The 20,550-nt window shown below is 39.5% G+C and overlaps 2 protein-coding genes across 2 annotated transcripts; both read right to left on the bottom strand.

Annotated features, from left to right (window-relative positions):
* Positions 1–278: 278 nt before the first annotated feature.
* On the bottom strand, positions 279–4,557 carry gosr2 (golgi SNAP receptor complex member 2). The gene is made up of 6 exons (XM_055021602.1): positions 4,382–4,557; positions 4,069–4,133; positions 2,954–3,062; positions 2,211–2,343; positions 1,540–1,680; positions 279–1,141 (listed from the first exon to the last, which is right to left on the bottom strand). Exons 1-6 carry the CDS (start codon positions 4,408–4,410, stop codon positions 980–982), a joined length of 639 nt encoding a protein of 212 aa, XP_054877577.1. The 5' UTR covers positions 4,411–4,557; the 3' UTR covers positions 279–979.
* A 9,108-nt stretch (positions 4,558–13,665) lies between these two features.
* Positions 13,666–19,960, bottom strand: wnt9b (wingless-type MMTV integration site family, member 9B). Its single transcript, XM_055021505.1, has 4 exons — positions 19,764–19,960; positions 19,088–19,341; positions 17,674–17,939; positions 13,666–15,595 (listed from the first exon to the last, which is right to left on the bottom strand). The coding sequence occupies exons 1-4, from the start codon at positions 19,847–19,849 to the stop codon at positions 15,134–15,136; spliced, it is 1,068 nt and encodes a 355-aa protein (XP_054877480.1). The 5' UTR covers positions 19,850–19,960; the 3' UTR covers positions 13,666–15,133.
* Positions 19,961–20,550: the final 590 nt, after the last annotated feature.

Raw genomic sequence — 20,550 nt, 5'->3', positions numbered from 1 at the left:
CTGGACAAGATTACCAAATCATTCAGCAGCAAACAGTAGATGGCGCCCTAGTCACATTAAAATCTGTTTAAAACCACATGAAACTGGATCCTTCAACGCACAAAAATGTGTTTAAGTTGAGCATCGAGTGTAAATAATTGTAAATCAGGAATCTTTTCAACAAGTCCAAGTTGCAGCATAACTTGTCAGTCTATTTGATGGTTCAGTCAAAGACATGCTTCAAGGCAACTATGAAAGACGGCAATGAGTATCTACAGGTAATATAAAAGTGGACAAAGTTAAAGTTTAGGTATTTTCATAATTTTATATCGAACAAAATTTAATTTCAGAGATGGAATAAATTTTTCTGTACTTGATCTAACAAAAATTGACATTTTACAAAGCTTAAATAGTACATCAATAATTCATGATATTTCTAAACTTAAGATGAAGGGACATTAAGATGGTCACAATTTGCTATCGTCTTGTCAGATATTGTATTTCATGATTTAAGTTAACTGCTTAGCATTAGAGTTGCCCTCAGGTGTAAATTCCAACACCTTTCAATAGTACAGTTGTGCTGGGCAGGGAAATCAGACTTCGACTCTGGATATCAAGAATCTGGATATCGGATTACAGGTAATTAAACATTCACAGAATGAAATAAGTGTTTTTACACATTTGGACTTCCTTTCAATCATACATTGATGGGACATTTTTGGAAAATGAAAGAAAAAAACAGGAGCAGTTTGAAGAAGAGTCCGCGTTTGGCTGTAAGACTGGAAAACTGATCAACAGAAAAGTTCTACACTAAAATACTGTCTGAATAAGAACTTCTTCAGCCTAACTGTTTAACATGTAACCAAAGCAAAGTGGTGAATTTATTGAAAGTAAACAACAAAAAACAATGGCACATTTTATTAAAATCACTTTAAATTTCATATCCTGTGGGACGATGTTTTCCTGAAATGTCCACATCTGATTGACTACCTAGTCGTGGTCAGCCCAGGTATCTGATGACGAGGAACATGAAGACGCAGGTCAACAACATGCCTCCAATCATGATGAACTTGTCCTGGGTGGCTCGTCTTTCTATTAGTCTCATTACTGTGTTAGAGAGGCCCAACATGTTGGCTACATCCAGCATCTTCTTGTGCGTCCCCTGTGCAGCCCCAAAAAACAAAAACAAAAAGGAAAAAAAAAAGCAATGACTTCAACAGCTGTAAAGCCGCAGCACATTGTTCATTATCAGCACTAATTCGTCTGAGTTTGGGAGAGGCTCCCTGACTCCACCACTCTGTCATGAGTTTCTCATGTCTGGACTGCCTGGCTGAGAGTGCTGATCAGCAGTCACACCCTGATAAGAAGAAGCTGAAGCCAAAGCCAGGAAGCCCATCTCCTCCCTGGAAACGAGGACTCACCCACCCACTCAGAATACCCTCGCTAACAATGACATAATTACTATGCACAGCAGAAATCATATCTTTAGATATGATTTCTGGTGTTAAATATGAAAACATTGAAGCTAGCTCAGAATTTATTTTGTTGATTAGCACACACCTTGAGAGTTGACCTTTGATCTCTGAGGCCATTGAGGATGCTACTGCCGCTGCCCAGGAGGTCGTCCATTCCTCTGTGTGCGTTGTGCAGGCTTGTGTTTAACTGTATGGTCTCATCTATGTGGATGGAGGTATCCGCATCCTGTCAAAATACAGCATTTTTTAAACTACACTATACTTAAGAAATCATATCACTCTATTAAAATACTTTCAACTGCTGTATTTATACTACTGTAGTTACAACCTCAATTTTCATACTTCATTGGTATTTTGTCTAACAGAGTAGCACAAAATAGCACATAGCTGTGAAATGAAAAGATTAAGTGTGGATTGAAAGTTTTTTTAGAAATTCAAATCTGAAAAGTGCAGAACTGATTTTTATGCTCTAACCAGAAAACACCCACATATTTTTTGGTGTACATGTGAAGCAGTGCAGATTGATGAAAGCTGACACTTCACATATATTTCATTTCCCACTTCACAATTACAAAAATGAACCTTAAATAAAGGTTTGTAAATAAAGTTTAAGGCTTTGCAAAACCCTACATGTCCTCATTGAAAAAAAAATTAAAATTATTGATAATCCAACTGAACTGCTAGTCTTGACTAAATTTCCAAATATTACAATTTTTATTTTGAATGTGAGGCTGTATACAGGCTCATGCAGTTTACATTTGTGGTGAAGGTGCGGCTCAGGAGTTCCTCCCTCTCTCTCTCCTGGGCCTCTCTGGTGTAGCGTCTGTGCTGGAAGTTTTGGAGAGCGGTCCGCAGGTGCTGAACATCGTACTTCAGCTGATCCACTCGCCTGATGGAAAAGCAACGGAAGAAATCCTTTTTCTAGAAACAACACACTAGATTATACAAAGAACTTAATTCGGTTTCTATCGCAACTTACTTTTTTTAACCATCTTCTGCATCTGTAACTATATCAATAACGATTTAAGGCACTAACATTCATGGTGAGTGGCTTTGGCAAAACGATAAACATTAAATTCATGCCTATCCATTAGAATGAAATATTGTATTTATTCCCTCATATCATCCTGAAATTCATAGTTTCTGGATAAAGGAGAATTCTTTTGGAGCTCAAATCTGTAAAGAGTCTCTTCCAGGCCCATTCTTATCCTTCACCTAGGTCTTCCTAGAGACCTGCTGGGATCAGAGGAAAGCTTATGGTGAACACTGTCCCCTAGGGCCTGCTTACCCAAGCCAGAGATGAATCTCTGCCCAATGCAGCTGGAACGCTGACGATGACAGGGTTTCTGAGGAAATGTTTTCATAGAGCCACGTCGCCACAGGGCAGCACAGAGCTGTTTTAGTCTTCTGCATCCACCCTGTGCCTTTATGAGAGACAGCTCACGCTGTCAGATTTGGGCCTTTTACGGCCACCAGCAGTTGAATCACTCAACACTCACAGTTTGGCGTTCTGGCGCCGGTTTGGTGGTTCTTTACTGGCCAGGATCTCAAGGCGTTCCAGATGAGTGAAAATCTGGTCGATTCTAGCCTGTAGTTCATTCTCTAACACTTGAAATGTAGGAAAAAAAGAACTCGCATTAGAGGAAAGAAAATAGATAAAAACATATTAACGATCACTATACACTAATTTCAGTCAAGTTTTAAATTGTAATGGGTGTTATTAGTGGATTTATACTCTTTATTTATTGTTTTAACTCACATTGAGTTTGTAAAATAGCAGACATAGCTTTCTGACCCAGCCAGGAGGAAAACAGGGACAGGTAAAAAAATAAAATAAAATAAATAAGAAGCCTATTTTCATTCCCAGTGAGTAAAGTGGGTGCCATCTGTGTTTGCATTATGTAAAAACTATATATTGCTGTACTCTGTAAGTGGATTGTGTTTGACTATCTCAAGTTTCAAATCTATCATATTTACACTGTTCAGAACTCCACTGCATCAATTTAAACTGTGATCAGATATTTTTAAACGCAAATTGAGATTCATCTTTTTTTTTTCCATTTATGACAAATAAATCAATGCATTTTCAGTGCTTCCTTGTCTTTATACTACAGCAGGCATGCAAATAGACAGGTCAAACCTGGACAAACGTATTCTGCTTAAAGATGTCTTCAAACTGAACTTGTGACATACTTCAACAAAAAAAAACTTTTAAAATATATTCTTGAAATCAGGTCAGGTTTTGTAGTTAATGTTTGTGTTTTGTGTGTGTGCTTTTGCTTTTTTTTTTTTTTTTTTTTCTTACATCCTCTTTTAAAAGAAATGTAAGCTGATGTCACAGTTTGTGAAGGGACTGAGGAGGTGGATAGACTGGCTCCCACCCGACTGCTTCCTGTCCCGACCCAGAGCTGATGTAACGGGCACCATCCACAGAAAACAACCCGTCAGAGAGGCACTTCCCTCGACCAGCCAAAACATCAACGAGAAGCTACCACAAAGAACTTCTACGGACTACTTTTAGATAAGGAGGTGGCAACAACACTTCTCTGTTATTTGAATCAGAACAAAATTTAAAGGCGAAACTGAAGTTAACCGTCATCATGATCATACTCACGGTGAACTGATTCGCGGTCTGTCCTTTCCAGGTTTCCCATTTGAGACTGCACCTCCTGGATTTGCCTAATCCAATACAAATACAGCGTTTAATTGAACAGAAACTGAAATATTTAAACACCAGCGTAAGTGATGTAGTTTTCATTACCACACCAACACATGCTAAATACATTTTCAAAGTTATTATAAGTATTTTGTCAATGAGCTTCCTTTGATTCTGGACCGTTAATTGGGTTGCTAGGTTAGTTACATTACAAAGCTAAATCAACTAACAGAGTCGGCGCAGTTTTCACAGAAGCTGTCACTGCACTCACTTGTTGGTCTGGTGATAAAGCGTCTCCATTTTTATGGGTTCGCTGAAACGCCTTGTGTCCCTCGTTTTCTTTCAATCCTTTTTATTTTATCCTCTGTACTCTGACAGGTGGCTAAGCTAACCAGCTAACGACGAAGCAGTGTGTACACGTCATCAGCAGAGCTTTTGTGTACGGAAATGAGAAAGCGGAAACTGACAGAGATCTAAACAAGAACGAAGATGTCTCACTCCAGCTAGAAAAAAAAATACTCCTTTTACATTTTTTACTCATCTTCGTCATCAAGTCTTGTTAGTAATTATCTATGACAAAATTATGGGAACCTATTAAGTTTTCCACATTGTTTTTTTGAAACAATTATTTTCTATCCGCCCACATGTACAATGTTTTTCTTATGCTACTAAGCATTTAATTTACTTTTCAGTTCTTATCATAGTTTCACATTAATAACCTTAGGTAAAATATAATGCTGACATCAAAATTATTATTATTATATTTTTTGTAGAGATCATGATGAGGAAGCTCAGTGAATCCGTGATCTTTGAGCAATGGTCAGCTAAAAATAAGAAAACTTACTTCAAATTTTCAGTTGCAGAGCTGCAAAAATATGTATTTGCTCTCTTTACTAATAGAGGGCAAATATTTGTGAATTTGCCCTCTATTTGGAAAAAAATGTTTCCAAAGTTTTAAAAAGTTTTTCCAAACTTAAATTTTGAGGAAAAAAATAGAGAAACCAAATATAATCAAAAGCTACTAAAGTAGCCTTTGCCTATGTGAAAATGAAATTACACTTCATTCATTGTTAAATCACACATTAACAATTATCAACCAGATTTTTTAAAAGTTTAATCTGGCTTGATGACTGCCAGAACTGTAGAAAAAAAATGTCCTATAAGTAGAACTTGTCTGATGACAAATTGAAAAATTACCGTCATTCAGCACCGAAATTCAACAGATGAAAAGGAGCCATATATCTAAAAGACGGGGCAGGGTTTCAAAATCATTTTAAAACTTTGGGAGTGAATGTAAAAGACTTGGTTCAGGTTACTGCAAATGATTTATGGCCATTAATAGCCAAGTTGATTTGATATCCCTTGATAACCAAAATCATTATTCTTTTTGTATTTACTCAGGTCAATCACAAATAAAAATTAGCTTGATGACTAAAAAGTCTTTCAAAAATACTAAAACTAAAGAAATAGCATAGGGGACAAACAATGTAAACAGTGAAACCAAGTTTCTCTTTTACTGTCTTTCAGTTTACTATCTCTTCACCACTTTAAATAAGTATTTAATAGTTTTTAATAGTGTGTATTTAAATACAGTTTCCATTATACTGCTCATTCTCTTAAAGGTAGAAGCTGACAGCAATCTTTTTCACCTGCAAGTTTCAAGAGTGAAGGCATAATCTGTTGACATGTAGACATGTGACAGAAAGACTGAGAAAGCGTGTCCTGAGGCTAGTTTTTGTCAGCTCTCCTTTATTGGGTCTACTTAGGCTATCCTATTTTTTTTCCCCACAGACAGTTGTCAGAATATTTCTGCTTGTTCATCCAATTTTTTCGCAAGCAAATAAAGACAACCAGGTATCACATTTTCTTTTCTCTAAAATAATCTCCATCAAGGAATTCAGAGAAAAGAAACAAGGTGTTTATGACGTTCCTAGCCACTGACTGTGGGAAAAGATGCATGATTAGATTTCCCAGAATAAGCAGTAAAATTTTCACAATATCTCCTTGGTGATTGAGTAGGAGAAATATTGTCCTGGGGCACTGCCTGACACCTAAACAAAACCACATCTCAATCACTTTACCCCACACCTCCGTCACTCTGGTGTCTGGGAGGAAGTGAGTGCACTGGCAGTAAGTAAAATGAATTTAAGCATCTTTTGACATAATTATCTTCACAAGTTGTCACATGAGCTCCTGTTTACTACCGGCAGCTGTATTTGTTTTCCTCATTCAGCACAGCAGTCAGAAATGGGCCCAGACAGTTTTTCTGTGGCGACCTGACCGTACACGAGTTTTTTCTTCGGGCGACACACTTCTCGAAAGAGGTCCCTCTCAGCCTACTTCTTATGTCTGAAACCCTGAAATCTGTTCATGCCACTTCTTGCTCCTGCTGTTCACTGTTTTGGATTGTCATAACATTTCCCCGGGGCAGTGGTTGGATGTGTAGTGCTTTAACCGGCTGCTCAGAGTACCAAAAAGAGGGAGGAAGAAGTCCCCTTTGTGAAAGTTTTTCCTGAGATATATGCAGTTGCATTTGGGTCGTAGGGTTCTCTCTGTCTGTCCTTCATGCTTCAGCCCCGAGGAAAGGATGAGATGAGCTTACTGGTGTTGTTCCACACCTGAGCACCACAGGCGCAAACTGGATTCCAGACACCAGGTGTGGAACTGGATCCAACTCTTCTGACTGACCGAGACCCGCTTTTTTTCCACAGATCTGATATACGAATATTACCATGAAACCTTGAGTATATTGTTTATCTTAAAATAAGGTTTGCATGAACTAACCCTAACCCTTGAATGCATCTGGATCATCAAAGAATGCTGTTTCTCAGTGCCAGACTTTTGGCCTTTGGGCATTTTTCAGCAAACAAACACAATTTAGTGCTGGATCAGCCCCGCTCTCCCACCAATCCTGGTTATACAACAGGAGCTAGAAGAAGAAAACCCTCAGTGCACTGGAGACTACAAAGAGTACGTCCTTCAATAACGCTGTTTTGTTCACCAAGAGAAAATGATATGTTATTGAATCACTTCTGCACAATATACTTAATGGTGTTTTCCAGGCAGAGTAATGCGTCATAACTCTGCAGTGATTGCCCAAGACAGACAGAATGAAGAAGCCAATTATGAGGAGCGAGATCGCCTTGGGTCAAAAATTTTTGGATACCAGTCATTTTCTGAGGGAGCGTTGATCTTCTCACTCCGCCCCTGAGGGAGATGAGCCACCCGTCTTTGAAGCCGTGATGAGACGCTGAATGAAAGCAAATGAGAGCCTGTCAGATTTGACAGGAGAAACTCATAAGCTCCCAATGTCTTAGTTTGTTGTGCTGGGAACAGGGTCAGAAGGGATGCCATCACCCCCCAACCGCCCACCCAGGAATCTGACTGACCACCCCCGTTGTTTCCCTACCAGGTCAGATGTTCAAAGATAGGTGGATTTATACTGCTAGGAACGCTGCTATATAGAGATGCAAAATGACCAGTAAGCCAGCAATAGTACAGAACCCTAGCAGCATTAGCATTTAATCCAGGGGTCACAATCCAGTGTCTTGCATGTCTTAGATGTACTGCATCTCTGCTTAAACACACTTGACTCAAATATCTAGATCATTAGCATTTCTCTATTGTAATTAATTGGAGTCTGATGAGGTAATTTCGCCACTTAATTCAGATGAGTATAGGAGACCTCTGCTTTAATTTAACATTCTCCCACTCTACTTTATGCTATATTTTCTATGTAATACCTTATTGGAATCATCCTGATGGATAAATACCATTTTATACAAAAGTTTTCTTCATTTGTAATTTTTTAGTGTTTGAGCCTTAGACATATAAAATCATTTTCTTCTGTACGTGAGAGAAACTACAAAAGTATTCAAAAATACCACTGCCTTAAATGAGGAACTTATTGTCTAAAGGAAAACGGCTAACCCTAATGGCGTTCTTAAACTTCATCTGCTTGTCTCTGGATTAAATAATAAGATTCTTTATAACTTTCTAAGCTGATAACCAGTGGCGTCTTTCCTTTTGTCTTGTTTTGACCTCCAATATGATAAAGAATAATGTTGCTATCCCACCTGTGACATGCAGATTTTCTACGATAAGAGACGCTCTCCACCTTCAAAGCTTGCTGACAGCTGGCAGGGCCGGGAACATAAACAGCACATCCATGGGCCTTCCCTGCCTGACAGCTTCCTCGTAACCATCTTTAAGTCCTGTGTGTCAGTTTGCTTAGCCTGTGGCTCACGAAGTTCAAAAGACTTAACACTTCGACAATACATTACTGTATAGTTGCATCCTTTAGTGACAGTGATGGCTTAATTGCGACTGCTCATCAGCACAGCGCCAAGATGGCACTCTTGTGTAGCTGTGGAGATTACGTATAATCCCAGACTTATTTTTCCAAGATGTTGTTGGTTGAGGAGAACACATCGCTCTGGCCTTTATCATTGTTTTTCCTCCCACATTGTTGATCTGGGAAAGTTTTATTTTGCCTGTGATGGAGGTCAACGTTTTTGTGGCCATGTGTGAGAAAAACCAAGTGGAGTGCCATACATCGAGGAAGGGGAGTAAGTTATGAAGATGCACAAGGTCTTACATGTCCTATCACAGTGGAGGTCTGGTAAACTCTACTGTTAAGGACGCAGGTGTTCCTATTGAATGGCATGGGAACAGACTCCTCCAGGAGTTTCTCAGTCGGAAAGGGAGTGAGGGGCGCTCGCTGGTCATTTCAGTAGGGATGAAACAAACATTTGCAGAAATATTATGCCAGAAAATACAAAACAGATTCTTCTTTTGATTTATTTCTGTTCTAAAACTATGCTTAGAATGGTTTACTCTCTGCAGTCAAGGATTAAATATTAATCTTTATGCAGGTTTTTATCTTTACGTACTGTCCTTTTAGCAATTTATCTTCACCCCAGTGGAAGACTTGCAAAGAATTCAACCCAAGATAACATTCACTTCTCCAACTTCTTTTTTTGTTTCCTTCTTCTGTTTTTTATTTTATTTATTTATTCATTTATTTATTTTTTTACCTCTGATGCACTCATATAACAATGCATGTTCTAACATTTAAAATTTTTTTATGTGTGCATGAGGTTTTCTATATGTCTATGAATGTCTAAGAAAAACACATTTCACTGCAATAACAGCTGCAGATATTTTGGATTACATCTTTACTAGCTTTGCACATACTGTCTGGATGGAAAGCATACAAGGACAGAAATTTGGACATCTGTCTCAAAATTCTTGATTATATTTACATCTGGACTTTGACTAGGCCAAGCTGCCATGTTATAATTCCTTGATCTACACCATTCCCTTGTAGCTCTGTCTGTAGGTTTTGGCGTATGTCTCTGCTGGAAGCTGAATTAATCTAAAATGTTTTATAGCCTCCTCCTCCAGGATTATCCTGTACTTAACTTCATCCATCTTACTTTGATTAGCTTCCCAAGTCTGAGTTGATGGTAAGATCAACTCTTCTTTCTGCTGAAGAAAACCCTACAGCTGCCACAGTTTGAGGAAATGTCCAGGGTTAATTTTCTTCCTCAAATTGTTGTTTGCAAATAGACCAAAAGCTTTAATTTTGTTTTCATCTGATTAGAGTTGTTGCCTTTCTGTAGCTGTCAGTGGGTGAACATGTACACGTTGGAGAAATCTGATTTGAATTATGGAAATTTGACCATATTCAGAATGTTTAAAAACCATTTATTTTAGAGCAAACCTGTTAATGATCAATAAAGTTAACAGCATTGGGTACTGAGAAACCATTTTGTAACTGAGTGGAAAAATATGAAATTATTACGTTTTCTATTTATCAGAAAGTTTTATCCTTTCCCTTATGGACCTAAATTTAAAAAAGCAGATTCTATAAATTTTAGGTACTCAAAAATCCATTCTAAAAATATCTAATATTATCATTACATTATTCTGTAAACTGTAAAAAACCCAACCAAACATAAAAGCAAATCATACCCCAAGGATATTGCTTCATGTTAAACTCAGTATCTTTTGATCTAGTAAGCTTGGGGCTTGTTAAAAAAAATCTTGCTTTCGCTATGCAAGCCAGACATGAAATTATTATATTAAACATGCTTGCTTACATTATTACCATTATCACATTTGCTTTTTTTCCCTACTTCAGGTACAGATCCATCTTTAAAGCTGCGTTGTCTAATCAGTTAAGTCTTTCATGTCATCAGCCACAGTGAGGACTTAAGGTTCAATCACCCCAACCTCAGAGATACCTCCACCTTCACCTCCTTCTTATAGGTATGCACTCAGCCTTGTTGTAGCTCGAGGCAGTGCATGTTCTTGTTGTGGGTTGAGCAAATGCATTACTCATTTCACATTCCAAATTCCTACCCCATGCTGTATTCACAACTCTCCGGCCTGGACTCTTTTCCTTTTCTTTTTTACCCTCACCAAATGTATTTCTTCTCTTCGTAATTATTTCATCATTAATTTGTTCATACGGAGTAAGGGCGTGGGGTTTAAAGTACTCGGAGGGTGTGGATTAACCTGAGGCTTCCTGGTTCTGATTACAAGACGGGGCTGCTCTTTGTGTCCTTGAGCAAAATGTCGTCCAAGCCTCCTACGCCTCATTTAACATCTACTGTTCTTACACAAATGAGTGATGTATAAACCTGAAGGCTACGTGAGATGCAATGGAAAAAATGCTTCAGCTTAACAATGCATAATTTTGTGCATATCTGAATAAACATCCAAACCCTGGTTTAAAAATTCATTCTAACTTTTCAACAGATTATGCTGGTCAACTTTGTAACCTTTACTTGAACCGAACCCCCAGAGTCGTCCTACGTTTTAAAAATGACAATGTCTCAAGGTGTCTTCGGAGGCTCTGGCAGGCTCCCTGCAGCCCACACCCACAGAGGCAAACCTCACTACAAACACACTCTCGGATATCACTACTGCTGAAGTGACCGCAGGTGTGCGCCGGGCAGGTATACTCGTACACATATGCAAAAAGCCTCTCTGTCCTCACCTGTCTCCACATCCAGACTGCATCCCTGCTCTGCCTAACCCCATCTTGGAGATTGTGTGCATGCGAATTCAGCTCTGGATTTGGTCAAACTCGTTTCAGCACCCCCTCCACTTGGGGCAGTGAGGGAAATGAAGGCTTTAGGAGTTTATTATAAAACCGCAAGAGCAGCGGCAGGGGATAGGCCTCCTGGAGCTGCAAAACATCCCTCCTCATCCCTCCATCCTCGTCTTCTTTCAAGCCCTTCAATATATCAAACCTCAGTCCAGAGTACTGTCTGTGACACGCTCCTCTGTCTCATTTCATTTTCTTACCTGCAGCTATGCTTAGAGAAATGCAGCTTTTTAATGACAATGCATTCTCATTGAATAAAGTTAAATATTGATCTGTAATATTTATGTATGAAAAGTTAATATGGTGAGTCAATTGTGTGGTAGTATGAACTTGTTTGACCTCAGACCAACAGTGAATTCATAACTAACCTGACGTATTAAATTCATTTTTGAACAAAAAGTCCAAAGGGTCATGCAGAAATTGGATTATACAGAGTTGCTGTATAATCCAAGTCATTCATGAAGTCTGTGTTGAATACAATCTACCCTTGCAAAGAATGTTTTTGCAAGAATCTAGCTTAGTATTGTCTATTGTGGGGATCTGCAACCTTCACAATCCAAAGAGACATATCTGCCTTCATTCCAGCAATGTAAAGCTAACTTTCTATGAAGTTATGAAGAGAAATTGTTGAATGTCCAATGAGCCACTTGTGGCTCATGAGCCCAGGTTGCAAAACCCAGGTCTAGTGCAATGCAGAGCAATATAAGAAATGCGGCAGCCTTATGAAAGTAATGCTGTGGAAGAAAAGCCTCAGACTTTTTTAGCTGTTGTTTCTTTTCTGAGATTATTATCAACAAAACTTTCAAAGATGCAAACTGCAAAAAGTCTGTACAGAAAGAGGCAGATCAAGATTCAAACCCTGGTTGTTTTTCTAGTGAGGCATCAGTACTAATCAACTGCTCAAGCCTTGATTTTAATGTGCAAACAATAATATTATCCAGTGCTGTATTTTTTATAAACATATATTGACAATAAAACAAAAGCTGATTAACATACGGGGAAAACTATTGTGGACCGTAAAGACTTAAGTTCAAACAAAGTGCATTAGAACATCATAGGTCGATGAATTTAGCAGAGGAATTTAGCAACACCTAATTCTTTGATATTTTGCAATAAAATCAATGGATTAAAAATATCAACAGTAACAATAAAAAGTATAGTTTGAAACATCATTTGTATGCAAAGGTGGATAGGAAGTCTTTACTTTTACTTGAGTTACATTTTGGAGAAATAATTTATTTTTAGTAGTTTCTCTACATTGTACTTATATTTCACTAATGCTTTAATGATACTACTCTTTAAAAAATATTATAAATACCTATTGTGAGAAACTATATTGAATGAAGAAGAAAAATGCATGACACAGACACACAACTATAGTTTAAGATGACTTGGGTTTGTTCACAAGCTTTGTTGTTCTAATGCTATTTTGCTGTTCAATTTAAAGATCATCAAGTTACAATAAACACCTTACATTGTCACTGGCAGTACTTTACCCTGGCCCAGCACATGACCTTATGCAAATATTGGCTTTATAAGCTTTATGATGAAAAAAATTTATTTAGAAAAGTTTCTTCTGCCTGAATTTGATATTTTGTTCTTTTTTACATCTTAGTTATAAAAATACAAGGATTTTTTGCAAAGAATTGTATAACTTTGTCTGATAACATCAATTTTAAATATTAATTCAGATGTTCTGTTCATTTATGAAGTACTTTATGCAGCTGTTTTACTCCTACTTGAGTAATTTCTCGCATACTTTTACTTGAGCAAAAATAAAGTTGACATGCAACTCTTACCTCTGCTTTTATGTATATCCATAAGGAATGTTTGAACTTATTGCACTGCAGTACAAGAGGTCTCAAGCTGATGTTTTAATAATGAATAATGTGCGTAATCACCATAATTAGAGAGCAACATCAAAAGCACAAGAGTATGCTTTAAATACTCCACACAATGGGGCTCTGTGTGCAGATGCACTCATGCAAACGGTTGGAAAGTTATGATTCACGGGTAATAGGATGTAAACTGTTCATGTCGCATTTGTGGGGCAGCCCATTGTGTGCGATCTGGGGGTCAAGCAATCCACTGAGTCATCATCCTTGTCATCATCGTCATTGAGATTGTCATCGTAGTTGGTGTGTTGGCCAGAGGCAGAACACCTGTATGCATGTCTTCCACTCCCCCCACCCATTCACCCACTCACTCTTTTGCCTTTTACTTTGTGGTTGATGGCAATGCAGAGAAACCACAGCATTTTCAGATGAAAAGGAGGGCAGGGCGTCATTAGCAGGAAATGGTTTTGCTCACAAGACCCAGAGCACCAAGTAGCAGGCAGGTGGATTCAACTCACTTCTTTCCTGCGTGGGGACTGTAGGTTTGTGTGAGGGTGAATGCAACCGAGCAAGACACAGCAAAACACTCGATCCTTAAAAATGTATGTCTTTTTTATTAAACTTAATTGTTTTAAATAAAAAAAAGTGTAAAGCAACAAAGTCTCAAAAACAAAAACTGAAAAAAAAAAACAATTCCACATGATTCCACATTCAAAGAACCTGCACAGATATCTAAAATATATTTCAACCAAATGCAAAGGGAAAGACATGTATCTACAGAGAAGAAAACTCTGCATAGCTCATAAATCTTACTGATATTTGCCAAAAGTTGAAGTGAGGTAGAAAAATTACAACTCCACATTGTCAGACGCCTGGAGCCCCGATGTGAGTTATATTCATAGCTCATCTGCAGTTCAGAGGCACTCCAATGAAGCATGAAACGGCCCAATAAAAACAGACACTCTGGGGTCCAGCGTGCACTTTTGACCTGCACACATGGACGTTGAGCTGGATGCAAGGGGGGTGGTAGTGGAGTAAACGTGGTCATTTTCTATGATTAGCAATTAGGGAAAATAGGGAGCGTGACTGATTCACTTCAAACGCATGCAGAACAAAGATGTGGCTAATTTGGACTCCAAAGAGCAAATATTCTGGCAATTTAATTTTACACTTGAAAGTACAGAAAAATGTATACTTCTGTAAATACCTACAATTAGAAAAAAACAGAACTGGCATGCCCCCAAATTAAATTGGATTTCAAAGAGAGTGGTCAGTGTTTCCAGCAGTGTGCTAATCTCCCTTTGTTCTCAACAGCACATTTCCATAGACATTTCCATAAGAGCAACTGAAAACACAAAGCTTCTTTCTGTACACGATAACCCTGTTAATGCACATAATAAGGTATGTCAGTGGTGCAAGCCACCATAAAGCTTCCAGTGATTCTATCTAGGCATGTTAGACCCCAGCATCAATAATTCATTATGTATAATATGTAGCAAGAGCAACTTAAGTGCTTTTACTCAGAATAGAACTTTAAAAGTTCTCCACAGCAGTCAGAGACAGGCAGGCGGAGTCATCTTAACTCCTTTACAGCCTTTTTTGGCAATACTTGATTACAAGATTTAATGCATAAAGCAGCAGTATGCGAGGCACAGAAAGTGGCACAATAAATAGTAAAATAAGGGAAGCCAAATACCACATCAATCAGTCAGTGTCAGAGTTCATACTGCTGGTAAGATCCAGTCTGGTTCCCATTTTGAGGATCTTGATTCCCTCTTTTGTAGAAAAAGTGAGATTTCAGTGCATCCAGCTAAGGAGAAGTAGAGTAGTCTGGAAACATCATCATCCATTGTACTCTGATGATTAGAAAAGAACCAACAGTATTGTAATGGCACATTAGTGTTTTTCTCCCAAAATATCATGCAAGCCTTAAGTGGTATTTGCAAACACATGCTTTGACGTGATATTGTGCAGAAGGAGTACCCATGAAGTACCCATGAACATCAGAGTTTTGTCTTTTTGTTTTCTCCCCACTGCTTCATCTGATCATCTCCTTTCTCCAAATGTTTGTTTATGCATTCTTGCAGGTGTACACCTCCTCTTCCCTCACACACGTCTGGCACTCCACATGGCAGCACCAGCGCACTTGGCAGTGGCAGGACAGGCTGGTGAGCCGCATGGCCGTGTTGTAGCCGCGTCCACAGCACATACTCTGACAGCTTGTGTCCTTGGTGCACGACCGGCCCCCCGTGCCCGGCGAGTAGCGGGAGGGCCTGCAGAAGCTGGGGGAGTCCTCCAGGTACACCAGGTCGGTGTTCCTGGGGCTCTGGCCTTGGCGTCTGGGCCCAGCGAGCTCAGTCTCTCCTGTGGCCGCGTTGGTGACGCTCAACACTCTCACAGCATTGTCGTATCTATACTTCAGCAGCCGCCCAGTGTCGTGGAAAGGGGACAGCTGCTTCCAACAAGTCCGTACGGCACAAGACCCGGAGACTCCATGACATTTACAGGTTGTTTTCAGCCCACTCTTCACTGCCTGAGATAGGAGGGACAAAAAGAGAGAAATGTCAACTCTTTCAGTTTGATTCATTACCTGCTTTCTTATCTGATGGATCTATCTGGCTGAAGAGACAGTTTCCTTCAGGGTGGGTTAAGGTTTAGCGGAGATGAGCCAGTCGCTTTCCTCGGTTTAAAAATTTTGACATAATGGATTGAGGGGAGCTGTTTAGCTTGTCGTATTTCATTCGCTCTGCATTTCTCATTCGGACAGCTCTTGAAATTTCTTTTCTCAATGTGTTTAAACTAGCTCTGTCTGTCTCCCTTCTGTCTCGGTCGCCTGAGGCAGAGGTGACAAGAAGAACAGACTGGGGAATCTCTCCGCCCAGTTTCCAGTACATGCATGCTCATGGAAAAAATAGAGGAGAAATTTCTATACAGGAAAAAAAAAAAACAATAAAGATCAAATCAAGTTCAAACAACTTTGCACATCTAGAGATTGAGTTTTTTTTCTCATCTCTTTTTGTAAAATAGCTTAAACTCAGTCAGAAAACACTGGTAAGCATCAAGTTTTAAGTCTTGCCAAAAAGTTCCAATTGAATGTAGTTCCACTTTAACGAATTAATAAGCTCTGATTGAAGCCACTGCATGGCAGTTTGGGTTGCTGTGCTGAAATGAAAATGCAGCGTTAATTTTCCATGACACATTGTGTTTTTTGCATGAAACCCAAAAGGAGCAATATCAATCCAATCCTTACATTGGAGGTGGCAAGATTTAACTAAGCTTTCCGATGGCTTTTTCTAACAATAGCTTTCTTCTTTCTAAATGCCAGATTTGTGTCATGAACACAGTTAATGACATATTTTACCACCTGAGCTGTGGATTTTAGCTGAGCTGTGGATTTTAGCTGCTCCTCCAGAGATTCCTTGGGAAAATGGCCACTGCTTGGTAATTTTGCATTTGTTACAGTAAAGCTTGAAATATTATTCCACAGTACGTTAATGAACAGTCACCTACTTATGAATCTATTCACATTAATAGATTTTCTCCAGATGACTAGTTGCTCTGTATTTTAGTTAGGAGTATCAGGGTAATGGGGTAAATAAATGCCACATATCTCAGATGTTCATTTGTAGATTTGACATCTTTTTTCATTTCACCTTCATGCACCACTTTGTATTGATTGCTCACATCAAAACTGAATAAAAAAAACCCCTAAAGTTTGTTGTTCTGATGTAACAAAAGGGGCGGTTTACTCATACTTCTGCAAGGCTCTGTATGGAATTTCTTCACTGAGCTTGATGGTCAGTGAATGGAGCATGATCAGTCAGACTGAGAGCTGCCGTTGTGAAGAGGGGCCAGAGATAGGTCAAACTAAAAAAGCCAGCGGGCTCTGCTGGGTTGAAAAGTTCTAATCAAGTCCTCCCTCCCTGCACAGGTATGAATGCCCCCGAGGGGCTTCTAAACACCATTACTGTGAGCTGAGGGGTCTACAACCTCTTGTGCTTTTTTCTAAACTCGGCTGCTGGACTCTTTTTGACGACAATAGTGTAAAACTTTTAGCTCACTTGAGATGAGATAAGATAGAGTTCTTCCTGTTTTGCCTATTGGTTCCTCCAACAGACTTGTCTTTTTAGGAGCAAGCCACAGGAGATGCGCCCTGAGGCTCCCTATTTTCAGAGTGGTGGTTATGAACATTAGGTGGATTTATGAAGAGCACAGTGATCCAGTAAGTGGAAAAAAATGCTTGCTCGTATATTAAAAAGAGGCCATGGTTATAATCGCTCTCTCCGACATGAGACCTTTAATTTTCTGTTGGCCCGCACAGCAAGCTTTATCATGCCTAAGAACACCTGGCTCCAATGATCCCACAGCCATGTTGTCTCCTTACTGCACTGCCTCACCCACCCAGGTCAAAACATGGAAGCAAATACAAGGGGGAATTGGTGGAGGGTGTGTTTTTCGACTGGAAGCTTTTAGACCAAACAGATAAAGCCTAAAATTTTCAGCATCAGGTTCAGTTGGCAGGTGAAATTGCAGCCCAACTTAAAGGAAACAATAAATAAGGGAATGAGAGGTCTGACATGCTGCACAAACGCATTTTATTTAAGCACTCACCCGGATACCAACGTTTATGTTGTGGGCATCGACCTGTGCCCTGAGGTCTTTGCTGACCCTCTTTTGGCCGAGGAACTTTTTGAGGAACTTGGTGCTGTATTTCAGGTTGTCTCCACAGACCCCCCACTGCCAGGCTTCTCTGTGCTGGATCCCGGGGGAATCGTCACACGTGCACCTCTCCATCCGGCCTGAGCTGCAAGCTTTGGCGAGTGCATGGGTTAGTGCAGCGGAGGACACAGCCAGAAGGAAGGCGGTCTCCTTAAATGCTGGATTAAAAGAAAAAAGGCACCAAATGGTTAAATAACTCTGCTGCCAGTGATACATAAAAAAACATCTTCAACAGCCGTTTTATGTCTGTGGCAGTAATTGTCAGTGGATTTAATCCAAAAAATGTGTTTTCTTTCCAATAATTAAGCAATTAACCCAGCTTGTTTACAAAAATCTCACTACGTTGTCATGGTTTACAACCTCAGGAATCCTGTACACTTTTTTGTGTCAAAACTTCTCCTCTGACCTCTTCTTGCGGCTCTGCACTGTTATTTTGTTTCCCCCAAAGTCGTCACCAGCGTGTATTTTCATCTAATTAATTGTTATTTTGACTAGGAAGGATTTTCCCAGATGAAAGTGGGTAATCACACCACCCTTTTCCTCTGGGAATGGGCATTTTCCCGAGATAAAAATAACCGCAGGGCTCAAGCACTCTCCACATCGTTTGCCACATTTCTTGGCGCTCTACTCCCTCATTACCTCTGTGCTGACCTGTTCATGTTCTCCCACACAATGATATCCATATGCATAAAGTCTGGATGGTCCTACTTTTTGTGTGCACAGCAGATCTGCAACTCGTTTTAAAATGTTATCCAGTGCAGTTTTAATGTGTAGCTTATTAATTGTTTCAAAAGTCATGCAGAACAGATTTTAAGAAGAAAAATTCAATATAATTGCAAGTGAGAATTGTTTCTTCTTTCACATTTTTTTTCTACTAAAAAATTAAAAGCAGAGAAGGAAGAATTATGCTTAACATTGTACTTCACAAGACTTTATGTAAATTCTGGTAAGGGAGACTGTGTGAGGCTTGTGACTACATGCACTGATAAAAACCATCAATTTAGATTTTATTAGAGTAAGCAGACATGCAAGTTTGATTATATGCTTTTGCAATGCTGCAGCCAATGAGTTTACTCCGTGTTTTTGCACACTTATTCTTGCAGATTACTTTCTGTTTAGAAAAAACAGATTTGCGATTGCACATGCACGCACACACACACCCACACACACACACACACCACACACACACACACACACACACACACACACACACATATATGTATATATATCTAGGCACACTTTCCTCTCTGTGATGAAATCAGTGGAAGTAGAGGTAGCAGAAATCTGAACCAGAATGCGCGCTCACCTCTTTTTAGGAGGCTTCCTCGGCCATCCAAGGTGCAGTTCCAGCGCTCGTTTCTGAATTGATAGCGACACTCCAACTGGCCGAGGCGCACCGACTCCCGGAGCGTCTCGGCTAAACCGGGCTCTCTGCGGCACATCCGCTTCTGCCGCCTGGTCAGACTCATCTGCTCGCACTGCTTCAGGTGGGCCTTCCCCGATGGAGCTTCATTGGAAAATGGACCTGGTAAAAGCACCAGTGGCTCTCGGCCTGTCAGCCTGTAATTCAGAAAAAAACAATAATAACTGTAAATATGGGTCTATGTTAAAAAAAAAAATACATCCCACTGCATAATTACAAACAAAACAAAACAAAAAAAAAATAACTTTTTAGTAAATAATTTCTTACGGTAATTAACTGACAAATTAACAATTTCCCAAGGTTTTGTCTGTTATTTTAAACTATTTAAACTTTTCCTATGTATCAAATTTCGTTTAAAAAATTGCAAAATGTCTACTAAACACAATTATAAATTAAATAGCGAATGAAATAACAAACTGAATATGAAGATGATAGACATTTACACGTGCGTAATTAATTAGGCTACTGAAGATTTTATAAATTATTCCCATACAGTGGCTAGAAAATGATAGTGAATCAACATGTGTAAAATGCCTGCATAAAAAGTTAACCGTCTGACCCAAAGTAAGCTGCAGTGTTCGAGAGGAGGATGCAGAGTCCAATGGTTCGCAATAGGCAGGCGGTCCCTGGGAGCCTGGAGCGCATTGTGCCGGTTCGGCGCTGTTCCTCATTGCGGTGACTCTTCAACGGAGAAACTCTGCGCCTTCTATTCGGCGCTTCTCTTTAAGGGGCCCCACATGCTCAACACTGAGTGTCGGAGCGATGCGCATGGCACAGTGGGTCCGCTGGGAGGCAGGGCTGTTTGAAGGAGGAAGCATCATCCTGCCGCACCCTCCATGAAGTCTCTGCATTGTTGAACGTTCCTCCCACGGCGACGCCACCCAGATGCGCACATTTTTGAGCCAAGACAGTTTTTGGAATAACTATCTCCCATTTTTCTATTATTTGCATCTTCTGATGCAGACCCTTAAGTCGTGCAAACTCTTTTATTCTGTATAAACTGATATAGGCCTTATGTGAACATTACAAAGCTTCCTGGATTATCTCCACAGATTCAGTTTCCTTAATAATGGCAGCAACACTGGAATAAACGACACAATTACTGTTTAAATATATTATCTATTTAGAACAATTATGTAACTTATGCTTAAATTGAAAGGAAATACCAGCATAATGATTCTCAAGCTTAAATTGACCAAACACTGCAGGTCGTGAAAGGATCCATAAAATGTAATTGAATGTAATTGCGTAAGATTTGTTCCTCCAATTTAACTCGATTTTCCAGTTTTGGATGTAGCCCCATCTAGTGTGCGGAATCTAGGAAGAGAGAGTTCTGCTCAGAAGCA

The sequence above is a fragment of the Poeciliopsis prolifica genome, unplaced genomic scaffold (assembly GCF_027474105.1).
Source record: "Poeciliopsis prolifica strain line A6 unplaced genomic scaffold, Auburn_PproV2 SCAFFOLD077, whole genome shotgun sequence".
Lineage (NCBI taxonomy): Eukaryota > Metazoa > Chordata > Actinopteri > Cyprinodontiformes > Poeciliidae > Poeciliopsis > Poeciliopsis prolifica.
The sequence above is the reverse complement of the archived record's forward strand: the minus strand, read 5'-3'. Positions and strand labels throughout refer to the sequence as shown.